The 14,267-nt window shown below is 36.7% G+C and overlaps 1 protein-coding gene across 1 annotated transcript in view; it reads right to left on the reverse strand.

Annotated features, from left to right (window-relative positions):
* GRIN2B (glutamate ionotropic receptor NMDA type subunit 2B) overlaps nucleotides 1–14,267 on the reverse strand; it is a 404,998-nt gene that overhangs the window by 44,725 nt on the left and 346,006 nt on the right. The window contains exons 5-7 of the mRNA XM_070755979.1: nucleotides 7,207–7,415; nucleotides 4,206–4,377; nucleotides 1,945–2,098 (exon numbers count right to left, since the gene is read on the reverse strand). Of these exons, the coding sequence (XP_070612080.1) occupies nucleotides 1,945–2,098; nucleotides 4,206–4,377; nucleotides 7,207–7,415 (535 nt within the window). The remainder of the gene's footprint in view (nucleotides 1–1,944; nucleotides 2,099–4,205; nucleotides 4,378–7,206; nucleotides 7,416–14,267) is intronic.

Raw genomic sequence — 14,267 nt, forward strand, 5'->3', positions numbered from 1 at the left:
GCATAATTATGTTTCCCTTTCTATCTAATCCCTGGAAGGCAGCAGAAATTTTAAATCAACATTTGGGAAATTGGGATAGGTGAAATGTTAAAACATTGAAACTTGTATCAAGGTAAAACTGAAATATTGATCAATAGAAAAGTCTACCAATGATTAATGATGTGAACTATTTTGAAACAAAGAGCTTTGTTTCCAAGAAATAAGCTTCAGATCATCTTTGGAAGTATCTTTGATTAGATTTAGTTAGTGAAGCAAATAGAAAAAGCATAATGGTCTATAGTCATACATATGTAACATAGATGACAATAGATAATTATTAGTATATATCAGTATATCCATATTAATATATTTGTACCTGCATGAACAATGACACGCAGAGAGAGAGAGAGAGAGTTGTAGAGACAGAGACAGACGGAGAGACACAGATAGAGATACAGATAAGATTGAGAATATAAGGGACCTGGTCGTAATATAGTACCAACCCTTAGCTTTAAATTTTTTTTTAAATATCTATGAATAAAAAAATCTATCTCATCTATAAAATGTCAAATAGTGTGTCTTGGCAATCAAAGAATGGCCCATCTCTGCTCTATTTGAATGTGCTGTTCTGGGCTGCTTTTGAAAAAGTGCTTGGAATGCTGTTGTCACTGTTAAAAGGCCTCTTATATAGAAATTGTGATTTCATGGCTGTTCATGATACTTGTAGAGCAGGGATGGCAAACCTATGGCATGCGAGCCATTGCCCTAGCTCAGCTACAACATGCAAGTGTGTGCCGGCTAGCTGATTTTTGGCTTGCACAGAGTCTCTGGGAGAGCGTTGTTACCCTTCCCCGGCTCCAGGGAAGCCTTTGGAGCCTGGGATGGGTTAAACACGAACCTACTAGGCCCACCAGAAATTGGGAAACAGGCCGTTTCTGGCCTCCAGAGGGCCTCCGGGGGATGGGGGAACCTGTTTTCACCCTCCCCAGGCATTGAATTATGGGTCTGGGCACTCGTGCATACACGATAGCACACACTCACACTATTTCGTTACCCGAGGAAAAAAAGGTTCACCATCACTGTTCTAGAGTATTTCTAAATTAAGTTCAAACAACTGGTTATAATATTTAAGTTCTGAGTATTTTGAGGATTGAATACTCAAAATACCATATTGTATTGTTCATGTGCTGAAACTTGCAGAGTGAATTCTACTTTAAATTCGACCATTGTCTAATGAATAGTGACAACTGCTTAGGACAAGGCTTTCAATTTGGTTGAATCTCGATTCTGGAGTTCCTATCACCAAAGAGATACTTGGGGTTTTCCATGCATAATTCCAGAGTCTAACAAAGATTGACATAATTAATAGACCCTTTAAAATGCTATAATATGCAACATTTTTAGGGATTATATAAATTATTTTGATGATTATTTACTCTTATTTATTTAAGAATCTTGCATGCATCTGAATTCCCAAAGACATTTGGGAAACTTTAAAAAAAAAAAAACTATATCATTGCTCTGAGGGCTTTGCCAAAATGGGTTTTATAAATCCCCAAAATAGACTGCTATATTCCAGAAATAAACTCCTGCATTTCTTTACATACAAGACAAAGTAATATTTCTGCATGGCATAAATCTGGGGCTAGCAGCAAAACAGTTAGAAATTTTACTGTAACAAGCGTTACCCAGCTTAAGAAAATACAGGTAAAAGAAAAACTGAAAACATTTATTTTAATACAGTTATACAATGATGTTCACTAGAAATATATAGTTTGAGAATCTGGTGTTTGTATTTCTAAGTTAATTTCTTATTCTCTTATCGGGTGTTGATTCTTGAATTTGACTCAAGCTACAACTTCAATACATCCAAGACTGAATATAAATGCATGCTTGTTTATTTAATCAGAAAAAAAGGCTGCCAAGATGTTTTTCTCTGCATGTTGCCTCTGAAGAATGCCTTACCTAAAAAGGCAGAAGGTGAGACAGTCCCATTACTTCGTGACACCATTACACTGATTCCTGTCTCAATGAAGGGGACGGAAAAATCTACCACTTCTGAACGCTCTGCATTTATGGTGAGGGATCCCACAGCCATATAGGCACGTTTGGCAACCACCTAGGATAAGGGGAAAGCACAAAGATTATTTTTTTAAAAAAATAATAATTTATTGATTTATTGAAAAAGGGACGGGAAAGGGCGGTACAAATTTCAAAAGGGAGGGGGGGAGGGGGAGAAAGGGAGTACAAATATAGGGAGTTTGAAAATAAAAATTACACATATCCATTATACTCTATAATATATATACCCTGTTGTAAACCAGTTCGTATTGTTACAATAATTCTATTCATGTTACATTCACGGTTTACAATTTCAATGAGCAAATAGATAAATTATTATCTATACCCTATGTTGCTTAATATTTGTCAGTTCAAGACATTGGAATATAATTAGTCTTATTGTATTCCATAATTTTTTCCTCTGATACATATTATGGTTGGGAGTGAGGTTAGTAAGGAATTGTGATTTTTAGAAAGTACTTAAAAGGGTAGAGATTGGGTAAGGAGATTATTTTTGACATGAAGGCTGCATCTTTCCCGTTCTTGATCACTTCTCTACTGCCCATGATAGTAGAATAAGGGACTCAAAATTCTTTAAGAATAATAGAAAGTTTTAAAACACATAATTCCAATATTCATGACAGTAAGTTGAGTGTGTAAGCACATATGAAACACAATGGATAGACACATATTAATCAGTATCTATACAACTGGTCTAGATAAATATAAAATATGCAATAAAATAAGTTTCCAATTTAAAACATGATTTTAATGACAGGAGACAGAAAGCAAGGGGAAAAAGTAACAATACATTCAGAGGAATGAAAATTAAAAGAAATCAAATGAGAACTATCTCATTGTGTTAGAGTTAGTCAATGTAATATAGTAGAAGTCTTCAAACTTGGCAACTTTAAGACTTGTGGATTTCAACTCCCAGAATTCTCCAGCCAGTATAGCATAGCTGGAAAATTCTGGGAGTTGAAGTCCACAAGTCTTAAAGTTGCCAGATTTGGGGACCCCTGTAATATAGCAACTAATAGGACCAGGGAGATCAAGATTCATGTCCACTTCAGCCTTGGAAGCTCACTTAACCAGGCATTTTCTCTCCACTCAAAATAACACACAACTGAGGAACAACTTGAAGGATGGAATGTTACATATGCAACCTTGAGCACTTGAAGTAAAGGGGGTATATAAATTTAACAAAAAAAAATGGAACCAAAGGAAAGTATGTGGTTTAAGAATTAATGTACATATTGAAAAATTATTTCTTTTTGTTGTGATTCAGCCTGAGGCTCCTCAGGGACCGGCTGGAGCTCTGTTGGATCCATGCTCAGAGGAGGAGGACAGTGACCAGGAGGGGGAGGACCAGGCAGATGGGGGAGAGGAACGTCAGGAAGAGGAGGAGGGAGAGCAGCCTGAGACCCCCGGGGGGGGGGCTCTCCCCAGCTAGTAGCCTGGATTCATTGGATGAAGACGCACAGGCTATAATAGACATGCGGCAGAGACGTGCAGCTCAAAGAAGGGGCCAATTAGAAAGGTATTTCCATCCCTGAATTGACAACAGCTGGGTTTGGGTGTGGTTCTCCTCAGCAGGGTTGAAAAGGCAGGCCCGCCCTTACAGTCTTGTGGAGAGTTATCAACTGGGAGTCCTGTGACCTTGCTTCGATTCTTGGTGTCTCTGATCTTGGCTTGTGGCCTAGAAGGCTGAAAGACTTGTGGGAGGCATGTGTTTTATTATCTCCAGTGTTGTTTTTGCCAGCAAGAATCCTGTTTTATTGCCTGGCCTTCGTGAAACCTCTGTGAAGCTTCATCGTGTTCCTGTCTGTTTTTGTTACCTGTGTTTGCTTTCCAGTATATAAACTGCCTTTGCTTTTTACCAGTGTGTCTGGATACTCTTTTTGGTTGGTGTTGGCGTCTGGGGGGACCCAGACAGAACACCTTTATTGGCAGTTTTCCATTTTTAAACTATTTATTATTGTGTAAAGCAGAAATGGAAATCTGTGGACTTCCAGATTTTGTTGGATTGTCAGCAGCCCTAGTCAAGTATGGGCATGATAAAACCAAACTGCAGTTTGGCGATGTGTGTGTGTGTGTGTGTTCAGACATACTCAGTTTTGTGAAAAGCCTGTGATGAGATAAAACTTCAGTCTGTCTTGCCTTACCTCACCAATCATTCCATTCCATGTTCCATTGACCTTCTTTCCATGTTTACCATTGGTTACCAAATAAAGATCATAGGTGAACTTCACAAACTTGGAAATTTTTTTAAGAATGTCAATACAAAACCCTTTGCAACATTTCTTGATATAGGCAGTCTCTTCATCTGTTTTGTTTCTAGACAAAGACAACGAGATATATTTTTACAGAATAAAAATATGCTACATCTAAAAACCAAAAAGACATTGGTCCATGGTTAGCATCATGTTGTATTTAAACTTTTTCTTTAGAAATATTTTGATGAACACCACATATTTTTAAAAAGAATTCCCACTCTTGATTCTAAACTGAAATCTAAATCTAGCTTTCAAGGATAGCAGAAACTGAACAACTTTAATAGAACTATTGATAAAACAAATGTTTTTTTCTTTAAACAAAAGCACAATTTTTTTGCCAAAATATGATTGAGAATTGAATATTTAGCTTATTTAAAGAACTATCTCAGAATTTACACATGAACATGCATAGTAAGCAAACACAGAACTTTTAAGAGATAAACGTTTGGATAGGATTCCCTCCTTCCCTTTATACACTAGATCTGACTTCAACTTTCCCCTGATTTCCAAATACTGGTAGATCAGCTCTGGAAGAGAAGAGATGAAAAAAAAAGAAACTATGTAAGAGGGAAAAAGGGTTCTATGAATTTACAGGTGGCCATCAAAGAAATTCTAATCAAGTTTCTTTCTGGGAAAAATAAAGAATGATCTCTTTCTTATTGATACTGCTCAATAACCAGTTCTTCTTTACTGGGATCCATATAAATTACAAATATAAGTGAGTAACAAGTTACCTGATGATGGGAAGTACTGTATTTTTCAGACCATAAGACACGCCTTTCTCCTCACTAAAAGAGGCTGATAATTTGGGTGTGTCTTATACTCTGGATGTAGCTTTTTCCAAAGCCTTTTTTCCAGCCCTAACTAGGTGCTAAGATGATGTGCTGAAACCGACCAGACTAATGATGCTAGCCAGATGAATATTGTGTAAGCAGATTCTTTTCCCTATTTTCCTCCCCAAACTTAGCTGCATCTTATATTCCGGTGTGTCTTATACTCAGAAAAATATGGTAAGGATCCAGAGAAGGTATTCATGCTCTCCTAAAAGCTACATATTAATGGACTGAAAGTCAAGCCTCTAATACTTAATAAAAGTGGAAGGGTGCAATAAAACAACTTGAAATGTATCGCGAGGCCATAGCAAAACTGTGGACAGTGCACATTGAGTGAAAGCTGATGCCTCTGAATACAGGATCCTGACAGCACAGCATAGAACATCAGGATCAGAATCATAGCCTACTTGGAAAACTATTGCATTAATAATGACAATTCCTGCCTTGAGTTATCATAGAAATAGATGTGGAATTCTACAGAACAATATTATTTCCCGAGTCCTTCGGGATTGGGCAGCATAGAATATATATCATGTTTTTGCTGAATTTTAAAATTAAGGGAAACTAGGATAGTACTATTTCGGCCTTGTTCTGGCCTCATCAGCTAGCCATACTCTCACTGGGATTTGATCCTGCAGCTTCTGCCTTTTCCGACAGAAAAAACATATATACACTGCTCAAAAAAAATAAAGGGAACACTCAAACAACACATCTTAGATCTGAATGAATGAAATATTCTCATTGAATACTTTGTTCTGTACAAAGTTGAATGTGCTGACAACAAAATGAAATTGATTGTCAATCAGTGTTGCTTCTCTAAGTGGACAGTTTGATTTCACAGAAGTTTGATTTATTTGGAGTTATATTGTGCTGTTTAAGTGTTCCCTTTATTTTTTTGGAGCAGTTTATATAAGATAAAATGCAATGGAGGGGCTTGTCTGAGATGGATGCTCAACATTACATTCTTGGCCCCGGTGTCTGCACCCCATTGCCTTCTGTAGTGTTTTTTCCTTCTGCCGTCAAAGCCATTCCCTCTTTCCTTTATGTTCTATCCTGATGTTCTATCCTTGATGTTCTATCAACATCAAAGTGGAGGAGGGTTCAAAGGGAGAGAAAAAAATGAGAGGGAATCAGTTATCAAACCTGATAATCCCACCATCATACAGCTAAGTTAGCAGTCAAATAACACAAGTGCCAGATAAGTAAATAAAACTAAAATAAATAGAATACTGCATAGCAGAATTGACTCAGGGAACACTTTGCATATTTTGGAAATGTTATCACTAAGCTGACCAAAAGAGAACTGAGCAATAGGTGGAAGCCGAAGGCAGAGCTGTATAAGGAAAAAGGTTGGTTCCTTTCCAGGCTCAAAAAATAAGCTGCACACAAACAAAACAAATTAATTAAAACATAACACTAGAAAATTCCACATAAAGATATCATGCAAGGATACAGATGTTATGAAATTAGATTTATTCTGACTCTCAGAACTAAGTGAAACTTCACTTTTTAATTCCCAGTTTTCCTATAGCTGTGTTTGCATTCCTTGATATAATATTGTACCATTTGAGTTAAGGCTGGCTCTGACCCTGCTGGACTTTCAGAAAATCCTTAAGACCTGGCTATTTTCCCAAGCATGAGGGCTGGAAAAGCAGGAGAGCCCAAGAAATGTGGTTTTATTAATTTCTTTGGTTGCCATTTTATGCCCCATTGTGTTTGGTTCTAATTCTTTTTATGTTATTTTTGATTTGTACAGATTTTTAAAACATTGTTAGCTGCCCATAATTATCTTTACAAGATAAAGAACCCTATAAATTATAATAAATAAATAAATAAATAAGTAAGTAAATAAGTGAGTGAGTGAGTGAATGAATGAATGAATGAAAGAATGAATGAATGAATGAATGAATAAATAAAATAACCACCACTGAAAAGCCCACTTGATTTAGATAATGCTTCAGAATGGAGGGAGAGAAAATGAATTAAACATACTCTTCTGTAGATGTATTACCATTGTTGCAGGAAGAAACATTACAAAAGGTTTTTTTGGTACCTACTCTGATACAATTCGCTTTTGACATGGAACCGTGTTCCTCATACAGGTACCACTTAATGGGTCCACGTTTTCCACAATAACAAAAGGCGCTTCTTCAAGGGTTACTATGCTAAGATGGTCATCTTCACGTTCCTCACAGTTTGGATATAGCTCAGAACGTGGCCACACATAATACTTCATCTTGAGGCGTTTGTCCTTCCACCATCCCACCTGAAATGATACGACAAAGAAAGAAAGAAAGGTATCATTGCTAAAACCATGCTTCAAATTTTAATTCCAAAGGAACAGCTGAATACATACCTACAGAATACAGAAAAATGATGTTTAAACCAAGAACTCCTCGCATCTATTTATAGATTTCATGTGCTTGTTAGTATTATTTATATTCCCGTTTTCTGTCAGTTTTGCTCAAGACAGATAATTATATTCCAGTCAAAACCAGATAATCAAAACCAATAATCTAATATATCTTCATTACTTTGAACCTAGCCCAACCTCTGAACAAAGGAAAAGAGTTAGAGTCATATCCTAACAAAAAGCAAGACTTTAAAATAAAAGTTGATCTGAAACAGTTCTGGCTGTTTTTCAAAAGCAATAGCGCTAAATAGAAGCCCACTCTCAGAAAAAAAATTGACCATTGACAAAAAAAAGACCCTCTTTTTCCTCTCATGCATTTTAGGGCTTGGCTCTGACAAGTCAAGTTTAAAATCTCTCCCTTACATAGTTCTTCATGTAATTTAACATGGAAGTAAGTTGGCTAGATAAATAGATGAGGTCAACTTCAATTTTTCCAGGGAGGTATATAGTTAATATATACAGCCCCAACTCCATGGAAAGGGGCAGCATATAAATCAAATAAATAAAATCAAATGAATGAATGAATGAATGAATGAATGAATGAATGAATGAATGACAGTCTATCAGCTAAAATGCCTGTAGCCATCACTGTTTTTAACCTCTACCATTCCAGATTTTTGCATGAAGCTGAACCCTGATTTTTAGCATAAATTTGAGCTTGGTACCAGGGGCTTTAAAAATCAGAAACAGAGCCAATTGTACTGGAATACTGTACTATAAAAGATCCCATTTTAGGGCTTGGCTCTGACAAGTCAAGTTTAAAATCTCTCCCTTACATAGTTCTTCATGCAATTTAACATGGAAGTAAGTTGGCTAGATAAATAGATGAGGTCAACTTCAATTTTTCCAGAGAGGTATATAGTTAATATATACAGCCCCAACTCCATGGAAAGGGGCAGCATATAAATCAAATAAATAAAATCAAATGAATGAATGAATGAATGAATGAATGACAGTCTATCAGCTAAAATGCCTGTAGCCATCACTGTTTTTAACCTCTACCATTCCAGATTTTTGCATGAAGCTGAACCCTGATTTTTAGCATAAATTTGAGCTTGTGAAAATTACTATGTGTGAGTTGGGTTGACAACAAATGAAAAGTTGCACACCTATACTTACATGAAATGCTAGAACAGCAAAGAAAAGTGGATAAAATTCATATTAAGAAATGAAAACACATAGAATCTAATTTCTAGACTGAATTGATTGAGTACTTGCATTTCTTAACCATTAATTTGATTTTTTTTTGTCACCTCAAATGTAAAGCAAGTGGTTAATTGTCTGAAGCATAAAACAGGGCTGTTGTCGCAGTCTGCAGCCCTAATGCATCATGTCCCCAATTGGTTTAGCAAAGGGGGGGCAGGGGGGGCTACTGCCCAGACATGGGGGAACGCAGTGGGGTAGCGAAAAGGGAGCTCCACCTCACAGCAACCAATTTGCACTGAAAGATGTTGAAAGAAAATGCATAAGCACGCCCACAGAATAGAATAGAATAGAATAGAATAGAATAGAATAGGCCAAGTGTGATGGGACACACAAGGAATTTGTCTTGGTGCAGATGCTCTCAGTGTACATAAAAGAAAAAGATACATTTGTCAAGAATCATGTGGTACAACACTTAATGATTGTCATAGGGGTCAAATAAGCAATGAGGAAATAATCAATATTAATAAAAATCTTAGGATTCAAGCAACAGTGTGGTAGTAAAAATTTTGGTAGCCCTTCACTGGGGGCGGGGGGAGTCCCAATATATCACATGACACCACTATGGCAACACAAATTTGACAGTCCTGTTTTAAAGGATGCTCAGATGAGGCAGCAATAAAGTATGAAATACCACAGTTCCTGAGTTACTATACTTACTAAATATTTTTCTATCAGCATATCTATTAAACAGGAACGTTTAAATAAAATAGTTTCTTTCTCTATGACTGGATCAGGACTGATGATCCCCAACATGCAATATTTCTTTAAGATATGCCCAAATATTATGTACAGCATTTTTTCACACACAAAAGCTATTGCACCTTGTATCTCTAATCGCTATCTTATTTAACACTAATCTTGATTACTTGACATCATCCAAGAAGCCATAGGCTCAATGAGTCTGGAAAAAACCTCTTGTTTGCTGTAGATGCCGTTCTCTACCTTCTCCCACAGGGCTTAAGTTGAGGCAAACTGACAGCAAGGGTGGCGTGGGTGGAAGACTGCCATCAACTCCAGTTGTTTCCTCTGTATCTGCTCTATGAGCTTCAGTTCCCTGTGGTTGTCAATTCACTCTTTTCTGTTGTTTCAGAATCACTAAACAAAAACACCTTTTTTAGTTGGCAAGAGGTCACTTTTCTACAGTCAAGAATTTTCTGGTGTTTTAATAATAGCATCCAATGCTATCATTAAACATTTACTGCTTCTTTAAGGCCTTGATTTGATTTTTTTTAAAGACAAGATCCAATGTGAACTATATGAATACCTTATTTTAAGAAATAGAAAGTCATTTATATGCATCTGTGACATTCTTACACGGTCCCAAAGGATATCGATTCTATGACAATAGAAGGCTTAAGCGCTGAAAGGCATTAGGTCAACTCTTCAGTTATTTCAGGAAGTGGCATGAAGTGGTATGAACCTCTTTACTTTCTCTTAAGAAGCCACTACTATCATTCTCAGAAAAAATGTTTCTTAATGCTATTTCATCCCACTTAATATCTCATTTATTTACAATATTAAATAGGTGCCATGTGTAATGCATATATTTGTGCATGTCCACATGCACATGTACTTTCTTTGCCCAAATATTTCAGTTCTGTACAAAGGAAGAGGCGATGGGAGTTATCACCATTAACCTTTCAAAATTCTGCCTTAAAAATGAAACCAGACACAATTGTTTGTCCTGTCAATTTCTGCAAGGTACATCATACATTTTATGATCCAAAAGATCAAGAAGAACAATGATGTCATGTCGATTGGGCTATTATTAAAATCATCCCCTAATTTCCGCGACCCAAACAGTATTGATCTCTCTGCAGAGCTGGCTTTTGTGATTGTGTTCTGAAATAATTATAGAAGTACAGTGGTACCTCTACCTAAGAACGTCTCTACTTACGAACTTTTCTAGATAAGAACTGGGTATTCATGATTTTTTTGCCTCTTCTCAAGAACCATTTTCCACTTACAAACCCGAGCCTCCAAAACTGTAACCGGAAAAGGCAGGGAGAAGCCTCAATGGGGACTCTCTAGGAATCTCCTAGGAGGAAACAGGGCTGGAAAAGACAGGGAGAAGCCTCCGTGGGGCCTCTCTATGAATCTCCTGGGAAGAAACAGGGCCTCCACCCTCCCTGTGGTTTCCCCAATCGCACAGTATTTGTTTTTACATTGATTCTTATGGGAAAAATTGCTTCTTCTTACAAACTTTTCTACGTAAGAACCTGGTCATGGAACAAATTAAGTTCGTAAGTAGAGGTACCACTGTACACAGTTCTATTTAACTGATTTTATTAAAGGTTGATAAAGTTTCATTTAAGGAATTAATAAAAAGAGCCAATTTAGGGTGATTGGATAATTTCTGTATTATTTGGTTTTTTCTGCTATTACTTTCTTGTCATCTCCTCAGAAGACCTCCTTGTCTATCTTTCTGCTATTGTTTTTGCCGTCCCATAGAACACATCACTGATATTATCAGCTAGCTATAGGTGAATGGTATGTTAGAAATCTGTTTCCAAATACTTAGAAATTGGTCGAAAGAGATTAATGTTGCTTGTAGAATTAATTAGCATGAAAAATGTTCTATCGTGAGCCCAGAGCTAACTTAAAGCAGGGTATACTAAACACCTTGCAGTTATTAATGGGATTTCAGTTTGACAAAATAGGATAGCTACATAGCCAAAGATCATTACTGCTTCCTCTTATTTATCAAAGTGGCTATACATGAATTTAATGCTATAAGGAGAAAATGATATTTTAGTGTGTATACTCACTTCTTTAATACAAATAATCATTTCCCAGAAATGATTCTTCATTCTCATTGTCTCAAATTGGCAACCATCCTGGATTATACAAGTACCACAACTTTGTTAAGAGGTTATTAATTACTAGTTTCATTATTGCTCAATTTCCATGCTTTCTACAACTGCTAAAATCTTGCCCTCTGACTTAGTCTGAAGAGGTTAAAAAGGTATATCTTAAAAGCTTCTATGTTTAGCACACTACACTAAAATATAATGGCACATAAGGAATAAGGGCTTTGGGTATTATGGATGGTGTTGTGGTTGGCTCTGGCCCAACTCCTGCTCCAAGGAATGTGGAGGTGGATGTGGGGGAAACATCCACATGCCACAGGTCTGTTTTGCTCCCGATAGAATCTCCCAACGAAGGCTCCTCTGATGAAGGAAGCATGAGTAGTAGGGAAGGGGGGAATTTGGCAGACAGCCCAGAAAGAGATCAATCATCCTTATCATCCCTGGATTCTGAACAAGAACTTATGACAGATCCACGCATGTGTAGAGTGATGCATAGGAGAGAACAATTGAAGGATTATTACAGGAGATTAGTGAGGCCACCTGTGGTTGGGTGGGGCTGCTGTAATAGGTGCTACAGATAAAAAGAACAGTGTGCTGGTTTAGCCTTGTGGAAGTTTGTCTGATTCATAGTTTCGTCAAGATCGTGGTTTTTGCTGTTTCCCTCTTCAAGATTGTGTGTGGACTTTCTGGACTTTGGAATTGGACTCAATTTTCCCAGTTACTGGGTGAGAAATTGGATTGCATTTAACCTGTGCCTTGTGTGTATCAGAAAATCCCTTTGACATTTAAAAAGGGAGTTTTTTCTGCTTTTCTGTTGATAAAGACTTTTGGTTTTCCTTCAATCGTGTGGTGTGTGTCTTTCTGGACTAATTACCCTGTAATTACAGGCGGTTGGGACACGCCGGCAGAATAGGATGGTACCCTCCTAAAACTATTTCCATTTTGTTTAGTACTTTGGAGGTTGTAAAATTGACAAATTTGCTTAAGGACCACTAACTACGAATAATGACTTTCAGTTCACATGGAAGAAGGCATGACAACTACAATATCATTGGCTTTTTCTGCAGGTTTTCTACTCAGTGCTGGATATGAACAAGCTGAAACAGTGGATAGCATACATGAGCCAATTGAACCTAACTTGGTGTCCAACATTTATTGCCAATGAATCAAAGAGGTAATCTTGGATTTTTCTATAGGTTTTTAGGTTTTTCAAAAGATTTTGGATAGGTAGGTAGGTAGGTAGGTAGATAGATAGACAGACAGATATAGATATAGAGATAGAGATAGAGATAAAGATAAAGATAAAGATAAAGATATAGATATAGATATATAGATATAGATATAGGATATAGATATAATTAGTTTTTTTAATCTTGTGTATATTATATTCAGGGGTGCCCGGACAGGGGAGAACGCAGTGGGGTAGTGAAAATGGAGCTTCACCCAGAGCACCAAATTAGTACCAAAAGATACTGAAAGAAAATGCAAGACGTCCTCTTTGGGCAGCCACTGAGTTCTTCCCTAAAGCGTTTAAAATCCCGAAAGCCGGCGATTCTGCTACAAATAAAAGTGTCTAGGAAAAGTATAAAGAGATAAGATCTGGAATTAATTCTATGTGATCTGAGTTTCTGCCTCCCCCTTCTTTCTGAATGGCTAAGGTATTCTCTAGAACAGAGGTCTTCATTCTGGGAGAATTCTGGGAGTTGAAATTCACAAGTCTTAAAGTTGCCAAGTTTGGGGACCCCTGCTCTAGAAAATAAAATGAATAATGCTTGAAATCTAATGTTTTGCCAGATTCCTTGAGTTTGTTTGGTAGTCTGCAGGAGGAGGGTTAAGACTGTTATGTGGAATGGAACATTTTGGGATATTTACTTAGCCTGTGAAAGTAGCAAGGAACACTTTAGATTGTTGTCTTTGAGTAAGTGATTATTTTGTGAGTGGCCATTTTAATCACGAAGGTGCCTGTATGTTAATGCTCAAAATGTGCTTTCAAAATTTTAAGTGAGATGTTTCTGTCATTTCACTGTTCTATAGCTGCTCACTGCTTGCTTTGAGTCCATTGATACGGGTATTGTTTTGAGGTTCTTGGTAAATCCTTGGTCAAGTCACATGATCATCAAGCTACTCCCACTTGGTCACATGACCATCAAGCCACACCCACAAAATAAGCCACGCCTACAGTGTGGTAGTAAACATTTTGATAGCCCTTCACTGATTATATTCTTTTGTAGTTTTTAAAATTATTGTGTTTTACCCTTCCTAAGCTTGTCTATGACCATAATAAAGAATTGATTTGATTACTTAAAGCAGACAAATATCTACAGAAGGAGGATTCATGTAAATGAATAGTCCAAAATGTACGATATTCTATATACAATATAGAATAAAATAATAAATATATGGTTATGCACATATTGTCACAAGATGTAATGTAATGAAATGGATTCAACATGATTAAAAAAGAATTAGACAAAATAATAGTTTGTCTGTAATTGTTACTATTTATTCAGCTTTATTAAATTTTCCATTTATTGGAGAGTTTAAAAAATAAAATTGCTCCAAGCTATACTTGTAGAATTTGCCATAATGTGTAATAAATAGATATTTCTTCAGGGCAATAATTGCATCACCACCTTGGCATTCAGTAAATGTGATTACAGTGGTCCCTCGACTTGCGCGTTCTCGATTA

This window comes from Erythrolamprus reginae, chromosome 6 (genome assembly GCF_031021105.1).
Source record: "Erythrolamprus reginae isolate rEryReg1 chromosome 6, rEryReg1.hap1, whole genome shotgun sequence".
Classification (NCBI taxonomy): domain Eukaryota; kingdom Metazoa; phylum Chordata; class Lepidosauria; order Squamata; family Dipsadidae; genus Erythrolamprus; species Erythrolamprus reginae.